The sequence below is a fragment of the Pyrus communis genome, chromosome 17, assembly GCF_041283825.1.
Source record: "Pyrus communis isolate YQ-2024b chromosome 17, ASM4128382v1, whole genome shotgun sequence".
NCBI classification, from domain to species: Eukaryota; Viridiplantae; Streptophyta; class Magnoliopsida; order Rosales; family Rosaceae; genus Pyrus; species Pyrus communis.
In genome coordinates, this window is record NC_142581.1 from 478,672 (window position 1) to 497,978 (window position 19,307).

A 19,307-nucleotide genomic window follows, 5' to 3' on the forward strand; every position below is an offset into this window, starting at 1 on the left:
CATTTAGACAAATGTTCAATTTGTATTTATAATTTTAATTATTTAAACACGTATTTAAATTTGATTGGATAAAAACAAGAATGGAGTGGGGATTTTTCTCCACTGCACTGTGCACATGACTAGTATTACACATCTTTATATGCACCTTTTTTTCTTAGCCATTGGATCAATTTCAACTGTTGTGATTTAAAGTTAACACTCGGGTTAAAAGTACCTGCCAATAAAATGAAAACCCGCGTTAGTTTCCAACCAGTTCAAAAGAATAACAGGGTTCTTTTACGAAAGAAAATTGTCGAGTAACGAGCCTCTAACATTTCAAAATATGCACACTCGGATGCGGTTGGTAAATATTAACACGTAAACAAGAAACAAAAAAAACAGAACACAAATGCCTGCTCACAATGTAACCACAAAGAATGGATGTTGAGTTTGAGTTTATACTCTTAGGTCATTTACCTTGTGTAGATTTACAACCAAAACACAAACATACCACTAATCAAATACAATTCCCAAGCACAAGTTAAACCAGAGAAACCAAGAAAACTAACTTATTTTCTCATAATCATCCTATTTTCACAGAAAATTGAAATTTTCCATGGAAAAATCAAGAAAACGACCAATAAAAAAAAAACAAAATTAAAGATCTATAGAGATCAAGATTGAACCTAGAGATGCAACGGCTACAAGAGAAGATTGAGATCGAACTTGGAGATGCAGCAACGCAACGGCTACGAGAGAAGATCAAGATCGAACCTGGAGATGCAGCTGCTACTGGAGAGGATAGGGAGAGGATAAGGAGAGGATGAGGAGGAATGGTGGTCAACACTGACCTTGCTGCTCACAATTCCCTTGCTCTGCTGCTCTTTGCGGACCTCTCTCAATGTCTCTCTTAAAATTGCTCTTATATATGTTCATAATTTTGAAGTGTTAAAGTTTCATGCTTTAAATTTTTACTGCTTGAGATCTTAATAATATGTAGCTTTATTAATGAGCTAATATCTAGGAAGTTGGGTTTTTTTGTTGCTTTTACACAATGGTTTTGAACTTTTATATTTTTTTTGTTTGTTGATAATTTAAGAAATGAAATTTGGTAGTTTTGTGAATTAGGAGAAATTTTTTCTTGTGACGAGAAGACAAGTGGTACACCATGTGTTAATAAAAGTGGTGGGAATTTTTTTATTTATTTTTATTTTTTAAAGTTATTAACTTTTTAGCACACATATATCACCATTTGCATAATGACACGTGGTGTACCATCCCGTATACCGGTCACACTGAAAAATCTCTCGTGAATTAGGTTGTTTGTCAAACCATTTTTCTGCTTATATGTTTGTTTACACATCAATCCTTAAACAAGCTGTGAATTTCACCATTTGTTATGGATTGTATGTTGTCTTTTTTGAGTACATATTTTAATAAGGTTATGGGGAATGTGGATTTTTCTTGCTAATCTTTTGTTGGATAAATATCGACAACCTATGATAAACTTAATTATGCTAATAAATGATAAATGTGAATAAATGTATTAACAGAGTATGAACAATGCGAAATAATATTGCGTACCGCAATGTCCTTGAAACATATATTTCGTCCCTACTCAGTGCTTGTAGTTCTATGGACGTCTGCCTCACTAGGATTCAACGATCTAAGTTAGAATTCTAGCATCAGAAAACTGACTTCTGGTGAATTACTGTGTGGTTCTCTCAGTAAGAAGGTTTAGGAATGTAGAAGAAGAATTTGATATTTTATGTGTTGTAAATGTCATGCAGATGGATGTATATGTAGTGGGATTATGCATGTTCGCAACAGATATGAGAATGGGATGTGACTCTTGGGAGACATCTATAAAACTTAAGATCGTAGGTATTTCACTTTGTTTGCATACCCATTCAACTATGGGTTGCCTGTATTTATAAGCTCAACAAGATAACAACTGAGGGTTTGAAAACCCTATTTACAAGGAGATTCAAACTTCAAGGAATCCATAACAGAAAACTACGGATTGCAAGATTACAGAAATACATCCTAGAAACAAGGAAACCTAATCAATGAGGAGTTCAAAACAGAAACAAACTCCTGGAAGTACGCTGGACTCCTCAATGCACGGTTGAATTATCCTGAGGTTGACTTCGTCTAACAATATCTCTTCAGAAGGGTGCTGTGCTCTATGCGTTTTTTCATTCACTGCAGACTTCATCAGAAAAGATGAGTATGTTTGTATAAAAATAATTTCATTCTCCATGGTCCATCACTCCAATCAATTTATATAAAGAACAAAGCTTTATAAAGTAAGGAAACCTTTTCGTATAAAAATAATTTCATTCGTCCTTTATTTAATCTAGGAAACTCAAGCGAGAACACACAAATGCAGTTACTTGGGTTGCAAGTTTGCAATTAGGATCACCAATTCTATACAGTTGCTTGGCCGATAGTGCCGAAACAGTTGACGGATAATTGCCATCTATACATATGCCGGTGGTCTGAAAAAAGAGCCAATTTTTTAACTCTCTTGTATGACAAAAACAGTGAAATGTGGAGAAGTGAATACAAAGTACCAGGCAATCGGATGTCGATCACACTCGCACCGTCGGGGGTTGAAGAAGTCGCTCTCAGAAATTTGAAATATTTATTCCGGCTTAGTCGCACCGGCCACTCGGCCACCCAAATTAAAGCATAAATCATACGCTAATTCACACAAACTTTTCATTAGAACACCAAATCAATCGCCATTGATACATACATTGATCGTTAAAAACCACCAAATGCAACATCTAAGTTTTTCTTCTTCTTCTTCGGGTGTCAGTTTAGTCCCAGAGCAAGCATCCTTTCTTTCAAGGTATTTATCCACTGTTTTCGTGGTTCCGTTGTCAATGCTTAGAAGTGAAAATAAAAAATCGGTTTACATGCACAATCTATGAATATATTTTCTGTAAGGACTCCTCAATTTCTCTTCAGTACTTTGTTTGCGTTGTGGAATGATCGAGCCTACTTGTAAAAGGTCCAATCGAAGATGTACGTGTGCATGGCTAATGACTCTGTCTCTAAACCTACAGCAGCTTTACCCTTCCCTAATCAATTAACTTCCAGAGATGCTCGTGAAGGATGCTAATATTCAGGGCCATCAACCTTGTCGTGCTGCCTCCTCCGTCCAGAAGATACTTAGACATGATAAACAAGGCAGCCAGTCGAATCCAAACACTATAGCTATTCACTGTACCTGCACGCAAGGTTTATGTACTATAAATAACAGAGAAAATAAAGCGAAAGATACACCAATGACACCAGTGAGAGCTGCATCAATGTGCCAATGAAAGAAAAATGGGTTTTCCTTCCCTTCCTGTGACCCGAATATAGACATGGCACATATATCACACCATGCTTTCACAAATGGTCATCAAAGCACCCACTATCCAGGAAAAGAACTGAAAATGAAAAAATCTCTACCCAAGTGCGTGCTATTTCATGCATTCCACTTTCATTTTGTAAGTATATTTTTCCTATTCCTAAACAATCCACGTCGAAGACTAATATGTTAAAAGTAAATATCAGTAAAGATTAAAACCTCACAGCATACAATGTTTATCAAGAGGCAGCAGCATATTGCTGGAATTAAATGGGTAGGGGCTCTTCCCTAAGAACCCCACCCATCTCCATCCTCCAAGAATGATCCACTATAGCTGCTAACTCCCTGAAAGAGAACACAAAATGCGTATATCATGAGACCAGATAAGGTAATTCATTTATAACTACTTTTGACAAGTAGTAATGAATCTAGGTGGTAGATAATACAAGTTTCAAGGAAACTACTACCAGTTTTTTGATAATATGATAAACTTCAGCGCCCAATACACTGAACTTTAAACTGACTCAGTATGTCATTGAAATTTGCAACAATAATCAAGTTATGGAAACTTAAAGAGCATATTGTAATGTAAAAGTAATTTGAAATTACTCCACTGGCTTTCAATTACAATTATATCCACGTGCTCATCAAATACTAATAGAACACATTATAAATCTGACACTCTATATTCTCTGGTTTTATAACTTTGATGCCAGGCTCACACTTTTTCTTCAAGTTCTGGACAGAAATGTCCGTCACAAAGTTAATAAAGTTGCCACATCTCACACCTCATTTTTTGATACAAAAATATTAGGCGTTAGATGCGGAAACTTTCTCAACTTGACAGAGCCACATCCAGCATCTCATGTCCTTGTTAAAATGAAAACACATGGGTCCATACATTATGGGTAGCACTAGTAAAGAATGTAGAAAGAAAAACAATGAAACATTAAGTTTGTTAAGGCAATGCTCCAAGTGATAATGATAATGTAACAAGTGAACAACAATAAATAATGTACAAAGAAAGACCATAGAGAATGAAACGTTACAACAGTGTAACCAAAAGACATACTTGAGATCATGGCTGACAACTAGTATAGTCAATTCTTTCTTTAGATGCTTGAGAAGCTTCACAACATCTGCACGTGCCTTCCAATCTGACCAAATAAAAGTTATCCAAATAGCAGCAGGAAAAGAAAAAAAAAGAAAAGATAAATGTAAAAACAAATACCAAATTAAACAATTTGAAAACGAAGAAGAAACAAACAATATGGTTTGCCAGATAAAACCTAGAACCATAAGTTTTGAAGCCAGAAGCCAGAGCACAACTGGAACTTTGGCTTAAGTCTATTTTGAAGAGTAAAAATGTTTCCCAAGTAAAGCATAATTGGCATTCTTAATGCCTGATTATTTAAAAAGTATGTATCCATTAGTTCGACTTGCTAGGAAGAACCAAATAAGAAGACAAATAATGAAGAGGAACCAAACGAACTAAATTCATCTCCATACCAAGACCGGCAAGAGGTTCATCCAGTATCAATAAATCAGGGACTTGCACCTGGAGATTGAGGTCAATTGACATGTATGAGTGATTTCATGCCAAAGCAATAACCTGATTTATAAGACTGAACTTTATCAAAGCAAATAGTTGAAGTGTTATCTAATATATATTACATTGTCATTTTGGTGTATGCATTGGTGTTTACATCTAAGTTCTTACTAGTTGAATTGCCAAGGCAAGCCGACGTTTGTAGCCACCACTTAGGGAATGAGGATCTCTATCCAATGAGATGCCACTTAAACCAACCTACACAACCAGTTAAACAAATGAATTCTTTTTTAGAATAATCAAATCATAATGAGCATCAATGGAAAAAAAACATCATAATAAGTAGAAGAAAACGTGTTCATGCTAAGAAAGGGCACAAGTACCCAATTGATTGCTCTTTGGAGTCTCAGAGCAAGATGCTCCTTCATTTGAAGATCACCCTTTTGCCTTGGCCACCCAAATGTAACTTCATCGAGCACATTATCTGCCACAAAATACCTAGCTTGAAAAGGGACATAATATATTATCAAACACTAAAAAAATCGTAAATGAACAGACATGACGCAAACAATCAGGGATATGGGCCCATATGGGAGCACAATTTTGTAATTATGAACTCATATCATGATTAATCGAGACAGGAAACAATTTTTTAGTTTCGTAACTAATATTCAATACCTCTCTGGAAACTGAAACACAATGCCAACTCTTCCGGCTGATAAGGGCTCGGGAGACTGAACCGGGTTGCCATCATTTCCATATTTTTGAATGTAAATTGAACCTGAAGTTGGTTTGCTCATCCCTGCAAGAAGCTGGAAGGGAAAGAAAAACAATTCATATACAATACACTGCTTAAAAAAGAAGATGAACATTACATAACATCAAAACACAACCTGCACAAGAGTAGTCTTTCCGCTACCGCTCCGCCCAAAAATTAAGCCAAAGCTGCCATATCAGAATGCACAAATTAAGCCTAATACTGCAAAATCTGCTCCACGCATCACATAGATTCCCACAAAATACTGAAATTAATTATGAAAATGAAAAAATAAATCACTTAATAATTGGTTACCAGGCCATAGATTTGTACCTTTTCTCCGGAAGCGAAAGGCTAACATCACTGAGGAGGCTGAGCTCAGTCCCCGGCGGTTGGTAGCTGACATTGCTAACCTTCAAGTTACACATTGAATACTTGAGTGATCAGAACAAGTAACAAATTACGTTCTAGGGATTGTGGGGAGTAAGATGAACTTACTTCGAAGCTGGAGTAGTTGCATTTGAATTTTACAGATTGGGGTTTTGGGAAATTCACACTCCCAAAATTTGGACTTGATACTTGCCTTGGACGTGATTTGGGCGAGAATCCGGCTGCTGTTTGGCGCGCTCTCCGCCCTGTTAGGGGGTTGAAGGCGACGACGGAGGAGCTCGCCATGTGTTTGCGAGAGTGGACAGTGGAGGGTTGTGGGGTTTGTCAAATTCAGTCGAACACAAATGCAGCACAATACCGTTGGATTTGCGCTCTGAAGCGTTTTGGGTGGGTGGATTTGTGGAAGTAGGATTCCTTCCTCCTGTTCCTATCACCTTTTCCTCTCACTTTTGTTTTTTATATTTAGAATTGGATCCGCTTGTTCGGAGTTAGGAACAAATCATCCAGACCGTTGATTGATGTGTAAAAGAAATCAGAATTGTTGGTTTTGTGTGGTGGATCAGAAAAATGAGTTAATGGGGACCGTTGGATTGAATTTGTGCTACCCAGGTGAATTGATTCCTAAGCTTCGGACGCTAAGGTCCGAAACAGATCCAATTCTTTTATTTTTTTATCTTTATAAAAAAATTAATATAAAATATTAACACAACTTAACCGTTAAATATAAAAGAAAAAAACAGGAAAAGAGATTTTTTTTTTTTTTAGTTAAAAAAGAAGAAGAGAAATTAAAAGGGCAAAAAATCATCTTTCGAATTTGTGGTCCTTGAGAGTTTGAATATCTGAATTTTATTATTTTTTTCAAAATAGCATATTTTATTTAAACTATTTATGATTTTGGAGATTCAACATTCACTACATTGGAGGAGTCACGGGAGCTTCACGAGTCGTGAGTTGCTATCCATATATTTCTAAATTAATTAGTTTTTATTTTGTATAATGTACCCTAAGTTTGAGTTTGGAATTATAGATAAGAGAAGAAACCGTAACAATCCATTGCATTTGTATAAATGGGTTGTCATCTGTAGGGGATCCGGATTTCGGATGTTGGAGGTTTCAGTGTTAAAAGTTTTGAGTTTTGTGATAGAAACAGAGCGAAAATGTACAAAAAGTTTTCAATTTATTCATTGAGACATTACTTCTAATACTTGATGGGTTTGTTGTCGACGTGTCATCATATTGCGCACTTGTCAACAGATATCTACATATGTCGAATCAATTTGATAAGTGTTATCGAGAGAATTTATCGAGTATTCTTGACTCAACATGTTGAGTGATGCCAAGATATATCATATGCCTAGTAGGCACTACACTAAATAATTGATGAACACATTGAAAGGTCCTTAAAAAATATTCATATGTGTATTTTTTCAAATACAAGTGATTTTGAAAGTCTAAAACCACCTTGATTTGAATGCACATCGAGCAATGTTGCCTTCTTGTCCAATATTTAAACGTTGGTATTGTCCCACATTTACCCGCATTTAAATGTGGATAAGTACAGAATTAAAAAAATGCGGGTACAGTACCATTTTCCAATTATTTATTTGTATCTCACTAACCTGAAACCAGCCCGCACTTGTTGATCATAATTTATTCATGATTAAAATCATTCTTAACTCACTATGTACAATTATTTATAGTAAAATTAAAGTTATTCAGTCAATTAATTGGAACTAAATTATCTAATTTTATAAAAAATAGTTCACATAGATGTAATAATTTATAATATAACTAGTTCTGGTCATAACCACCAAGTTTCGGACGTTGGCTGCAAAGTGTTTAAAGTAGAAATTTATTCACAATTGTAGTGAAGCTAATATTATTCACAATGGTAACACCTACATGTGTTTAAATAGATCGACTATAACAATGTGCTCTTTTACTATATTCAAATTGAAATTTTCTTCTTAATTATAGTGTAGATGAATTAATAAAAAAATCACTTGTATTAAAAAAAATTAAAAAAAAGGGGTAGGGGTTAGGCAACTGAAAATAAAAATGGAGTAGAATAGAAAACAAGAAATGGATTCTTTGACCTAGCCTTTCATGTTTTGCTCTCTTTTTCTGTTTGGTGATGCTAATATTACATACGTAGAAGTAGCTGGTCAAGAAGCACGCTTGCATACAAACGCGTATCAATGTGAACGACTGGACTCAAAAAAAACAAAACCATGAATGTGAATTCTGAACAAAAATATTGTCCTAATAATGTAATCTTTTTGTCTAGCCTCTTTTTGTGTAAAGTTTTTTTAGTATCACCTGACACCTCATCATGGGCTCGTTTGGACCTATTTTTAGAGAAAAGATATTTGTTGGATCCTCCAATCACATTCGTTCATCATAAATCGTACGGTCAGTTTTCGTTAAGTACTGTTTATATTCAATTTTAAAAAAATTACAATTATTTCTGACCGCGCAATGTACGATGAACGGATGTGATTTGAAGATCTCTGAGATCCTCACTCCTATTTTTAAAATGGCTGAAAGTATTTTTTTGTGAAAATATCTTTAGAACCACTCTTTAGTAAAAATGCAAGTGAGTCCTAAAAAAAAAAACAAACACTTAAATGCTTTATACAAGAAGTACATAATTGACACTTCTTGTAGAAAACACTTTAAGTATTTTTGGAACCCATAAATATTTTCTCCAAAAATGATTTCAATCATTTTAAAAACACTTTCGAACGAGCCTCATGTTATTATCTATTAACTTGTGTCATAGTACATGAATTTGTTTACTGATATTATATTCTAGTTTTGCGTCGTATCAACTATTTGTGTTAATTCATATTATAACACTCAAATTAGTAATACTATATATATGACACTGTAGCAATAACACTTAAAATTGATTCTTTTCGTCACAATCTTACGTATTTGTGTAAATGGAGTTTATTCTTTTCTATTCGTACAAGCACTATCTTTCATAAGATTTGAGTTCCTTTTCATAATATAAGAGTTGAATTCATAACCTCTTTTGCTAATACGAAATTTAATTGGATGTCACCAAATTAAATAGTGCTTGAGTCAAAATCAAGAAAGTAATTTATGTATAAATTGTTGCTATTTAGTACTTACCTAGTAATTTGCGAATGCTACCGTTTGACCGAAAGTCCGTCTGATTCTTGGGTCAATTGGGTCAAAAGGTCAAGATCATCTTCAACAAGCCTTCACAAAAAGTTTCTGTGCAACTTCCATACATCTTACGACTGCTTGAAAACCAGTCCGGTCACAACCACCACCACCACCAAACAAACACCACGAACTTACCACCACAAAATCCCACTTCGCCACGTGTCTATATTTGATTGGAAATTTGTATTTGTGGGGCATGCAGAAAAGAAATATTTGACCATTACGCAGTATAGACCAAAGAATGGAAACAATAAGCTAATGGTTTGGTGGTGTTATCTATTGATTAGGTATTGATTTACCTTCATTCCTTTATTGATTTACGCCAAGAGGTGTGAGAATAAATTTGTTGTAAATTCGTCATTTTCAAAATTTGAACTTAAAACTTTTCACATTTTGACTCATTTATTCATGAATATTAGGTCCGAACCTTACATATTTTGGTATGGTACTGTTACAGTTTTCATCCCATATTCAGTCAATGATGTTTATTTGATGTTTTTATCCCTAACGAAGATACACCATGAACGATATGGTTTTGAATCAAGCCGTGTTACGCGCGACTTACATATTTTAAATGTATTTATATGCGTAAATTGACAAAAGGAAAGTTAAATATTTGAAGTAAATGAATAATTTTAGATCATGCTAGAAAAAACCCTTCATAAATCAATTAAAGCAGCTGAATTCACATAATAAATTTGGTCTCTATAGAATTTACATTAAGAATAGAGAAAATAATATTTAATAAACAATTGATTGAATCACATTATTGATAGCCCATTGTGAGGCTAAACCCACCTTCTCCTTCTTAGTGTAGATAATATCTTTTGCTAAAAAAAAAAAAAAACAATCATTTGATAATTAATTTAATCACATTATTATCCGCGTGCGAAAGACTTTTTTTATAACCGGCATTACACGCCTCTTAAGATGTTTCAAACGTGTTTAAAAATAAATAAATTGAATCATATTATTGCTAATCTATTGCGAGATATTAATTATGAAAAAAAAAAAAAAAAAAAAACCAAAAAACTGCATCAAAAAATTAATTATTAAAAAAAGGTTCCAGCGTCCTCCAAGAATCTAACTCCGCACGTTTTTCACATCTTATTACACACCAAACTTTTTTAATTATTTCAGGTTACTGCAAACCTATTTTAATTATTTTCAGTTTACTCCAACCTCTTGTTAATTCAATTTTGTTTAGTACATAAGAGTGTCGGCACAGCAACCTCATCAACCAACAAATGGGGAGTCCTCCTGCGAAGAAAGTCCTGCTCACCTCCAATGGTGACGAGATTTCACAGAGCATTGCCTTCTCTCTGGCCCAACGCGGCTGCAGGTGATTAAATCTCCATGGGCTGAATCAAATGTGAAATTTTGAATTGTGGATTTTCTGGGTCGGATTCCATTTGGGTGCATTTTGTGATTAATCTGACAAATGGGTTTTGAGATTTATTCTGTTCTGTGTATGAAAGATTTGATTTTTTTGGTTTGTTTGTTTGTTTGTGTTCTGAATAAGCAGGTTGGTGTTGATGGGGAAGGAGAGCTGCCTACGGGGTAGTGTGCAGAAAATAACGGGCTCACTGGAGGGTGCGGTGGCGCCGGTGGAGGTGGTGGACGTGGACATCGAGGACGAGAGGGAGGGAACTTTTGATGAGGCGGTGGAGAAGGCATGCAACATCTTGGGCAATTTGGATGCCTTTGTGCATTGCTATGCTTACGAAGGTATAAGTTTCTTTCATGACTGCTCTAATCCAATTTCTCTCGGTCGGAGATAATTTGAAAGATGATTTTCCTTTCAAAGAACATTGAATTTAGCGAGTCATCCAATCCAACTCAATAATGTGTGCCAAACGAGGCGAGGAGTAATACTTGGGACTACGTTCCTGTAAAGTGTTAATAAGAAATTGTTCCAATTTGGCATCTTTATTCATCTTTTTTATTCTTTGTGGCTCCCTTGGTATAGTTTGGAAGTATTAGTATTATAAAATATGAATATATACGTATATACATACATACATACATATATATACACAGGTCCTTGAAGGAAAATGATCCCCATTTAAAAAAAAAAAATAAGGACACATCTTAACCTTTAGATTTGGCTTTAATGAAATTCTGTGGTTGAGATTAAACCACAAACCATAGAATCTCAACCATAGGATTTCATTAAAACAAATCTAATGGTCATGTTCCTATTAAAGGCTTCCTCTGTATATACATTACACACGGACGTTCTTCACCATCTCGTGTTTAGCCTCTTTTTCGTCATGTGCATATGTACAGTTTGTTGCAGATTAATTGAACCTAAGCAGAGCGATCATTACTGGTTTTTTTAACAGGAAAAATGCAAGACCAGCTACAATTAGCTGAAGGTGAATTCAAAAAGATATTGAAGATTAACTTTATGTCTGCGTGGTTTCTGTTAAACGCTGTTAGCAGAAGAATGCGAGATCACAAGTCAGGAGGTTCGATCGTGTTCTTGACCTCGATAATTGGAGCCGAAAGAGGGCTTTATCCAGGAGCTGCTGCTTATAGTGCATGTTCTGCAGGCCTTCAGCAGTTAGCTAGGGTATGTTTATTGTATTCATTCGTGTACATACACTCTGATATAACTGCTGCTGCATATGTTTTCTGAGTAATTTGGAAAATGAACTTTTATACTATCAGTCAGGAGTCAAAACTATCCCAACCATTCATATCTGTACACGAAGACCAAATTTGCAACCTTGGAGGGTTTTATGTGATTGATCTCACATTAGGCGGCTCGACATAACCAGAATCAAATGAATTTTTAAGGAGATACATTGAGATGTCTCATGATCATGATTGATTTTTACCACGTCTTATTGTGGGATGGTTAGCTGGCAGAATAATTGCTTATGTGTTGGATGGTGTTGGGTCAATTCAAGAAAGATGGAAAAGGGTAAAAGTAGAGAAATATAAGTTGCCACATCGATGAGGAGAAGTCTCATTGAGTTTGCGAGCATAGTCCTAAAGTTTTGATCAGTCAAGAAGCTGCTAGTACTTTGTAGACTGTAGGGCTTTTGAAGTACTTGAACTTCTGTCGTTCTTCTTCATATCAGTTCTACACTTTTAGGTGTATCATCATTGGGACAACCTTGTAAGGTGTCGTCGTTTTGGCATTTCCCAATACAACATTACAATTTACACACCAAAGGCATAAGCGTTGAACAGTTTTTACCACGTTGTTATTGTATTTTGAGGTTGTAAGTTCAATTCAAGATGCCTCTGTTGCATACCTTGAAAACTTTAGTGCATTTTGAACTGCTTGTTGCATATCTCAACTCATAGTACACTGCGCTTTTACTTTTTACGTTTCCTTTTAGTTGAATATTCTGAAAATTTCTCCTGTTGCTATTTTCAGACGTCAGCCCTGGAGATTGGACGATACCAGATTAGGGTCAATGCTATTGCCCGTGGTTTGCATCTACAAGACGAATTTCCAATTTCTGTGGGAATAGAGAGAGCGAAGAAGCAGGTGATGGAGGCAGCTCCATTGGGGAGATGGCTTGATGTTAAAAACGATCTGGCTTCAACTGTCATATATTTAATCAGCGATGATTCACGGTACATGACAGGCACAACAATATTTGTGGATGGGGCACAGTCTCTAACAAGACCTCGGATGCGTTCTTTTATGTGATTCTTCTCCACCTTTTTTTCCTAGCCGTTACTTGGGTCTTATCTATGGTGGATTAGCCATATATTCACATTGGGGAGATGGCTTGATGTTAAAAATAATATATGAATGCTGCATTATGTACGACATAAATGTTTGACTGGGTGTATTTTTTTTTTAAATTAATAAAAATTCTCTTCCTACCGTCGAGATTAAAAAAAAAAAAAAAGTTAATAGTGAACAATATTTTACATATTTATGCTAAACTAGCTATTTCATGGGACCTTCGGAGAGAGGATTCTGTTTGCGCGCATATATATATATATATATATATAACCCTCTATATTATGCACTAGAAAACCATGAATCCAGCCCTAAATTACTTTTCATGATTCGATCAAAGTTAATTAATTAAGGATTATATAATTTTAAATTTAGTCCTTGTTGGACGCGCGACATATGCTCCAACTAATGCAAGATCCAATTGAACTTACTCCAGTTCAAAAGGCGACTGCTGTTAGTATACGCTTTAACTTTTACCAATTGTGTGAACGTCTATGCACATCCACACTTCCTATTAATAAAATTTCGGTTGTCAACTAAAACTTTCAGGAAATTATCATTGTAACCCTATTTGGACCCAAAATTACACCATTGGCTCAAATCGAGGCCGTCGGATGATTAGAGATTTTTCTTAACATTACTATTGTTTTTTTGTTTTTTTGTTTTTTTTTTTATCATAGTAATTATCTTGAAAATATCCTTAAAGTGTACAGAGTTGTGATACGCGTAAAGCTCCATGCAGAAGAAGTTATGTGAAATGCCGTGCAACATTAGAGTCGTATCTTGCATGCAGAACCACGTGGAACAATACCACAATGATGCAATTAATATTGGATGATCAACATGTGGATATGCCTTTTGGATTAATCAAAATGAGATGATGTGATGGGATTAGGGTGGTTTCGCAGATAATGCAAAACTATCAACCATGGAGAAAGAGAAGTTTCAGTTGGAATATAATGCATTCATTTGGACTCTACAAAGCTATCAAGTCGTGCCAAGCAAAAGACAGCTACTATAAATACAGGGTCGCAAACAACATTTGGGGGCCCCTTCAATTCAACACACAAATTGTCCTGCGCAAACCTTTCAAACATCTTGAGATTTTTTTATTTTCTTTTTCCGCCAACACACCTTCAGTTTGGATAAACAGCACTATGAAGGCAACCGGTGACATCTTCAGTTTAGATAAACAACACTGTTGTCATAGAATCAGCCGTTCCCAGAGCACCTTCAGTTTGGATAAACAGCATTGCCTCGAGGCCGACCGATTATCTATCCAAGTCTCGGTCGAGAAGGATTTTCGAATCCTTATTGGTAGAGGTCATCTCATTAGCCATCTCGGCAAAGTGAGCTGTTACAGGTTACTACATTTGGCACATTGAAAGCCGAATTTGATATTGAACTTCATAGAACTAGCAGCCTTGTCTTTAGGCTCTAGAACCCGAAGGCTGAGACGTGTTCCTTCCTCGGCCGCAGTCGCAAGATCAAGAAGTCAACAGCACACTCAACGCAATATCAACACATTTTACTCCTCGGCCGAGCTCGACCGATGAGTTGGCACGCCCCGCACACAAACGAATGACGTAGTTAACTTATTAATTACTCGGTCTGCGCACCATGTAGGCTTTGTAGTTTTTTAGGACCAACATTTTGGCACGCCCGGTGGGACCCAGTGCTAAAACTACGAAGTTCATATGATATATCAAGATTCCAATCTGGCTCAACGTAACCGATTGTACGAGCTCCTAAAGGAATTGAAAAAACACAATGAGGAACGAAAAAGATCTTTGCAAGTGGACAAAATTCTTCGTGGCCATAGAGAGATGCAAAAGTCATTCGCTTACATGTTGAGAATAAAAGCTCTTGTTACCCTGCAAGAGCAATGGTTAAATGAAGATAGGGCTCAATTTAATGACTAGCTAGATGGAGAATATTTTACTTACGTTTTCGACTATAAATCGATTCCATTTGAGAAATGGTTGGTTGAAAAGACAGGGGAGCAATTTTCCACTCCGGCCGTAGTCAGACATCGATCTAAGAAAATTGTTAATTTGACCAAAGAATAAAGGTCACCTATTTTTTCGGTCGAGATTGAAAGTGTGGTAAGCTTAAAAGAAAATATTCAAGTTTATGAGCCAAAAATTGACTCAGAAAATGATTAGTCAGAGGAGTGTTCCAATGACGAACAAGACCAATACACGACTTCAGACCATAAAACCACATCAATTGATATGGTAATTGGAGACATGGTTTTAGACGCCAAAACTATGCCAATTGATATGATTATTGGTGATAAAGCCGATATGGAGAAATCCCGTTCGGCTAAGTTGTTCGAGTTGAAAGCCGAAATTGGCGAAATTATTATGCCCGGGAGGGCATAATAATTGTTCAACACATTCGGCAGCCGATGATAAAAAAATATTTCGCCAGGTCAAAAGTATTTGGGAATGATTTTTTATTCGGCCCTGGAAAAAATCACATTGAAAATTTTGATATAAAAAGGTCTCAGCTCGGAATAAAACATCGTTGGCCTCCTCCTCTTTATAGTTTGGCCACCTTCGTTTTCTTTTGTTTTTTTTTTTTTTTTAAAAAGAAAAAAGAAAAAAAAAAGAATAAATATTCTTATCCATCTGGCTATTTGAGCCGATGATGCATAAGAAAATAGAGGGCAACGAGGACCTCATGCACCTGACCTCATACAAAACTATATACAACTTTCGGTTGTTTGGGCCGAGGTAATTTTTTTTTTTTTTTAGCCGAGCTCCGCAAGATTGATTTTGGCTCTGGTTAGTAAAAAGGAAAACAAAAGTGGTTTTACCATCCAGCTTGACAATGATTGGGACAGGTGGGTTCGGTTGCTAATGATGCAGGCCCTTGGATGCATGCATGCAAAGTTTTTCCTGGTGATGGCAGACTTCTTCTTCAAAAAAAAAATGGTTTTACTATTTTCTTTTGGTAGAAGTGAAAAAGGGAAAAAGAAGGATATTTAATTAGATATAAGCTTCAGCCTATGGACATGTTGTAGCGTGAGGAATCATGATTTGCTTCCAAGTTGTCAGAATCCATTAGAAAGACGAAAGTTTTTTGGGCGAGCTTGGCCAACACGTCGACCTCGACCTCGACCCGCCTTTCACGAAGGATCTACCGCGACTCGAGGTGACCAATTTTTACTACACGTTGGAGGACATATTGTTTGAGGAGGTCGAGAAAAAAATTGGGCCTGATTGTTTATCACTTATCTTCGACCATGGGTTGTTCTTTGGTCAAAAGAAGCCATGACCATGTTCGCTCGACAAGTTACTAAGAATCAAGTGCACAGCGATAGGTTCCTCTCGACCTGATAAGTAGATGGCCGAAGTACTCCTGATTGGCTAGACGGTCGAAGTACTCTTGATTGGTTGGACGCTCGAAGTACTCCTGATAGGTTGGACGGTCGAAGTACTCCTGATTGGTTGGACGGTCGAAGTACTCTTGATTGGTTGGAGAGACTTAATTTCCTTAACCATTCGGGTTGCGAACCGAAGTTTAAGGAAACTGGGGGGCAATGTTTGGACCTAAAATGACACCATCGACTCAAATAATCGAGGCCGTTGGATGATTAGAGATTTTTCTTAACATTACTATTGTTTTTTTTTTAATCATAGTAATTATCATGAAAAATATCCTTAAAGTGTACAGAGTTGTGATACGCGTAAAGCTCTATGCAGAAGAGGTTATGTGAAATGCCGTGCAGCATTAGAGTCGTATCTTGCATGCAGAACCCCGTGGAACAATACCACAAGGTTGCAATTAATATTAGATGATTAGCATGTGGATATGCCTTTGGATTAGTCAAAATGAGGTGATGTGATGTGATGTGATGTGATCAGGATGGTTTCGCAGATAATGCAAAACTATCAACCATGGTATTTTAATTATCATGCATGCATGGTTGCACTTGGACCAATATAGTGGAGAAAGTGAAGTTTCGGTTGGAGGCCACGCATGTTGGAAGATATATTTAATCTTTTCAAGGAAAATTAAGAGATAGCCTTTATCATATCTAGGAGACATTGGACGACTAAGGTGATGGGACACAAGTTTGAGTCAAGTGATGTTCTACAAAGTTAGAGCGACAATTAGACTCTACAAAGCTATCAAGCCGTGCCAAGCCAAAGACAGCTACTATAAATATAGGGTCGCAGATAACATTTGGGGCCCCTCCAATTCAACACACAAATTGTCCTGTGCAAACCTCTCAAACATCTTGAGATTTTTTTTATTTTCTTTTTCCGCCAACACACTTTCAGTTTGGATAAACATCACTGTTGCTGTAGAATCAGGCATTCCCGGAGCACCTTCAATTTGGATAAACAACACTGCGTCAAGGCCGACTGGTTATCTATCCAAGTCTCGGTCGAGAAGGATTTTTGAATCCTTATTAGCAGATGTCATCTCATTAGCCATTTCAGCGAAGTGAGGTGTTACAGGTTATAACATTTGGCACATTGAAAGTCGAATTTGATATTGAACTTCTCAAAACTAGCAGCCTTGTCTTCAGGCTCTAGAACCCGAAGGCCGAGGCATGTTCCTTCCTCGACCGCAGTCATAAGATCAAGAAGTCAGCAGCGCGCTCAACGCAACATCAACACATTTTACTCCTCGGCCGACACGTTGGCACACCCCGCACATAACCGAAGGATGTAGTTAGCTTATTAATTATTCAACCTGCGCACAAATTAGGCTTTGAAGTTTTTTAGGACCAACAAACCCCCTCATCAAAACTGAACTCAATTAAAAAATACGGGCCATTTAGTAATTATATGAACATAAATTTTGCTGATTTTTATAGCAACCTCACAGCCAGGTTAATATAACATGCCCTACTTAAAAATTAAAAATAAAATAAAAAGTATTCCCATGTTAGAAGAAACCACTCATCATTATCCCAATTTTCATAACAATTTTTTTTAGAATTTCTTTAGATGCTTGAGAAGCTTCACAACATCTGCACGTGCCTTCCAATCTGATCAAATAAAAGTTATCGAAATATCAGCAAAAGAAAAAAAAAAAAAAAAAGGAATAAGAAGAAGATAAAAGTAAAACCAAATACCAAATTACAAAAAGGAAGAAACAAACAATATGGCTTGCCAGATAAAACCTAGAAACCTAAGTTTTGAAGCCAGAAGCCAGAGCACAACTGGAACTTTGGCTTAAGTCTATTTTGAAGAGTAAAAATGTTTCCCAAGTAAAACATAATTGGCTTAAGTCTATTTTGAAGAGATTGAGGTCAATTGACATGTATGAGTGATTTCATGCCAAAGCAATAACCAGATTTATAAGACTGAACTTTATCAAAGCACATAGTTGAAGTGTTATCTAATATATATCACATTGCATTTTGGTGTGTGCATTTGTGTTTACATCTAAGGTCTTACTAGTTGAATTGCCAAGGCAAGCCGACGTTTGTAGCCACCACTTAGGGAATGAGGATCTCTATCCAATGAGATGCCACTTAAACCAACCCACGCAATCAGTTAAAACTAATGAATTCTTTTTTAAAATAATCAAATCAATCTTGATACGCAATCAGTTAAAACTACAAATTGAGGTTTTCGAAAATTCACACTCCCAAAATTTGGACTTGATACTTGCCTTGGACGTGATTTAGGTGCGAATCCAGCTACTGGTTGGCACGCTTTCCGCCCTGTTAGGGGGTTGAAGGCGACGACGGAGGAGCTCGCCATGTGTTTGTGAGAGTGGACAATTAAAGCAGAAATTTATTCACAATTGTAGTGAAGCCAATATTATTCACAATGGTAACACATACATGTGTTTAAACGGATCGACTATAACAATGTGATCTTTTACCATATTCAAATTGAATTTTTCTTCTTAATTATAGTGTAGATGAATTAATATAAAAACCACTTGTATTAAAAAAAAATTTTAAAAAGGGGGGTTAGGCAACTGGGAGGATCCCTTTCCACCGAATTCACCTAATTAGGGATACGGACTGTTGGATTTTGATTTAACGGCTACAGTTATTATAACTTTTAAGTGAGCCCCTGTTTATAGCAGTTTGATCAAATTTCAATGGTCCAGATCCCGAACTAGGTGAATTTGATGGAAAGGGATCCAGAGGCAACTGAAAATAAAAATGGAGTAGAATAGAAAACAAGAAATGGATTGTTGTCACTCTTTTTCTTTGACCTAGCCTTTCATGTTTCACTCTTTTTTTCTGTTTGGTGATGCTAATATTAAATACGTAGAAGTAGCTAGGCAAGAAGCACGCTTGCATACAAACGCGTATCAATTTGAACGACTGGACTCAAAAAAAGAAAAGCAAAAACATGAATGTGAATTCTGAACAAAATATTGT

General features: G+C 36.2%; 2 protein-coding genes and 1 long non-coding RNA gene across 8 annotated transcripts; 1 reads left to right on the plus strand and 2 right to left on the minus strand.

The window, feature by feature from the left end:
• Positions 1-2,681: 2,681 nt before the first annotated feature.
• On the minus strand, positions 2,682-6,623 carry ABCI11 (non-intrinsic ABC protein 14). Of its 6 annotated transcripts, none has more exons than XM_068447496.2 (10): positions 6,148-6,623; positions 5,983-6,062; positions 5,786-5,837; positions 5,571-5,704; positions 5,276-5,390; positions 5,064-5,150; positions 4,853-4,901; positions 4,416-4,500; positions 3,575-3,688; positions 2,682-3,217 (listed from the first exon to the last, which is right to left on the minus strand). In XM_068447496.2, exons 1-9 carry the CDS (start codon positions 6,322-6,324, stop codon positions 3,610-3,612), a joined length of 858 nt encoding a protein of 285 aa, XP_068303597.2. In that variant the 5' UTR covers positions 6,325-6,623; the 3' UTR covers positions 2,682-3,217; positions 3,575-3,609. The 6 variants fall into 6 exon arrangements, 5 of the variants coding, with proteins under 5 accessions (XP_068303597.2, XP_068303594.2, XP_088545878.1 ...); XM_068447493.2 differs by having other exon boundaries at positions 3,568-3,688; positions 6,148-6,598; XM_088689752.1 differs by having other exon boundaries at positions 2,682-3,211; positions 3,568-3,688; positions 6,148-6,530.
• A 3,790-nt stretch (positions 6,624-10,413) lies between these two features.
• LOC137707857 (uncharacterized) lies at positions 10,414-13,084 on the plus strand. The gene is made up of 4 exons (XM_068446786.2): positions 10,414-10,576; positions 10,760-10,962; positions 11,580-11,809; positions 12,626-13,084. The coding sequence occupies exons 1-4, from the start codon at positions 10,482-10,484 to the stop codon at positions 12,902-12,904; spliced, it is 807 nt and encodes a 268-aa protein (XP_068302887.2). The 5' UTR covers positions 10,414-10,481; the 3' UTR covers positions 12,905-13,084.
• A 4,616-nt stretch (positions 13,085-17,700) lies between these two features.
• On the minus strand, positions 17,701-18,695 carry LOC148689181 (uncharacterized). The gene is made up of 2 exons (XR_015958234.1): positions 18,095-18,695; positions 17,701-17,951 (listed from the first exon to the last, which is right to left on the minus strand). It is a non-coding gene; the product is annotated as an uncharacterized LOC148689181 (long non-coding RNA).
• Between the last annotated feature and the right edge of the window lie 612 nt (positions 18,696-19,307).

Coding starts and splice junctions, on each gene's coding strand:
- ABCI11 (XM_068447496.2), bottom strand. CDS start 6,324: ATGGCGAGCTCCTCCGTCGTCGCCTTCAACCCCCTAACAGGGCGGAGA. Junction 5,838..5,982: donor CTTTCGCTTCCGGAGAAAAG/GTACAAATCTAT, acceptor CTGATATGGCAG/CTTTGGCTTAATTTTTGGGC. Junction 5,151..5,275: donor TCCAAAGAGCAATCAATTGG/GTACTTGTGCCC, acceptor CTGGTTGTGTAG/GTTGGTTTAAGTGGCATCTC.
- LOC137707857 (XM_068446786.2), top strand. CDS start 10,482: ATGGGGAGTCCTCCTGCGAAGAAAGTCCTGCTCACCTCCAATGGTGAC. Junction 10,577..10,759: donor CTGGCCCAACGCGGCTGCAG/GTGATTAAATCT, acceptor CTGAATAAGCAG/GTTGGTGTTGATGGGGAAGG. Junction 10,963..11,579: donor GCATTGCTATGCTTACGAAG/GTATAAGTTTCT, acceptor TTTTTTTAACAG/GAAAAATGCAAGACCAGCTA.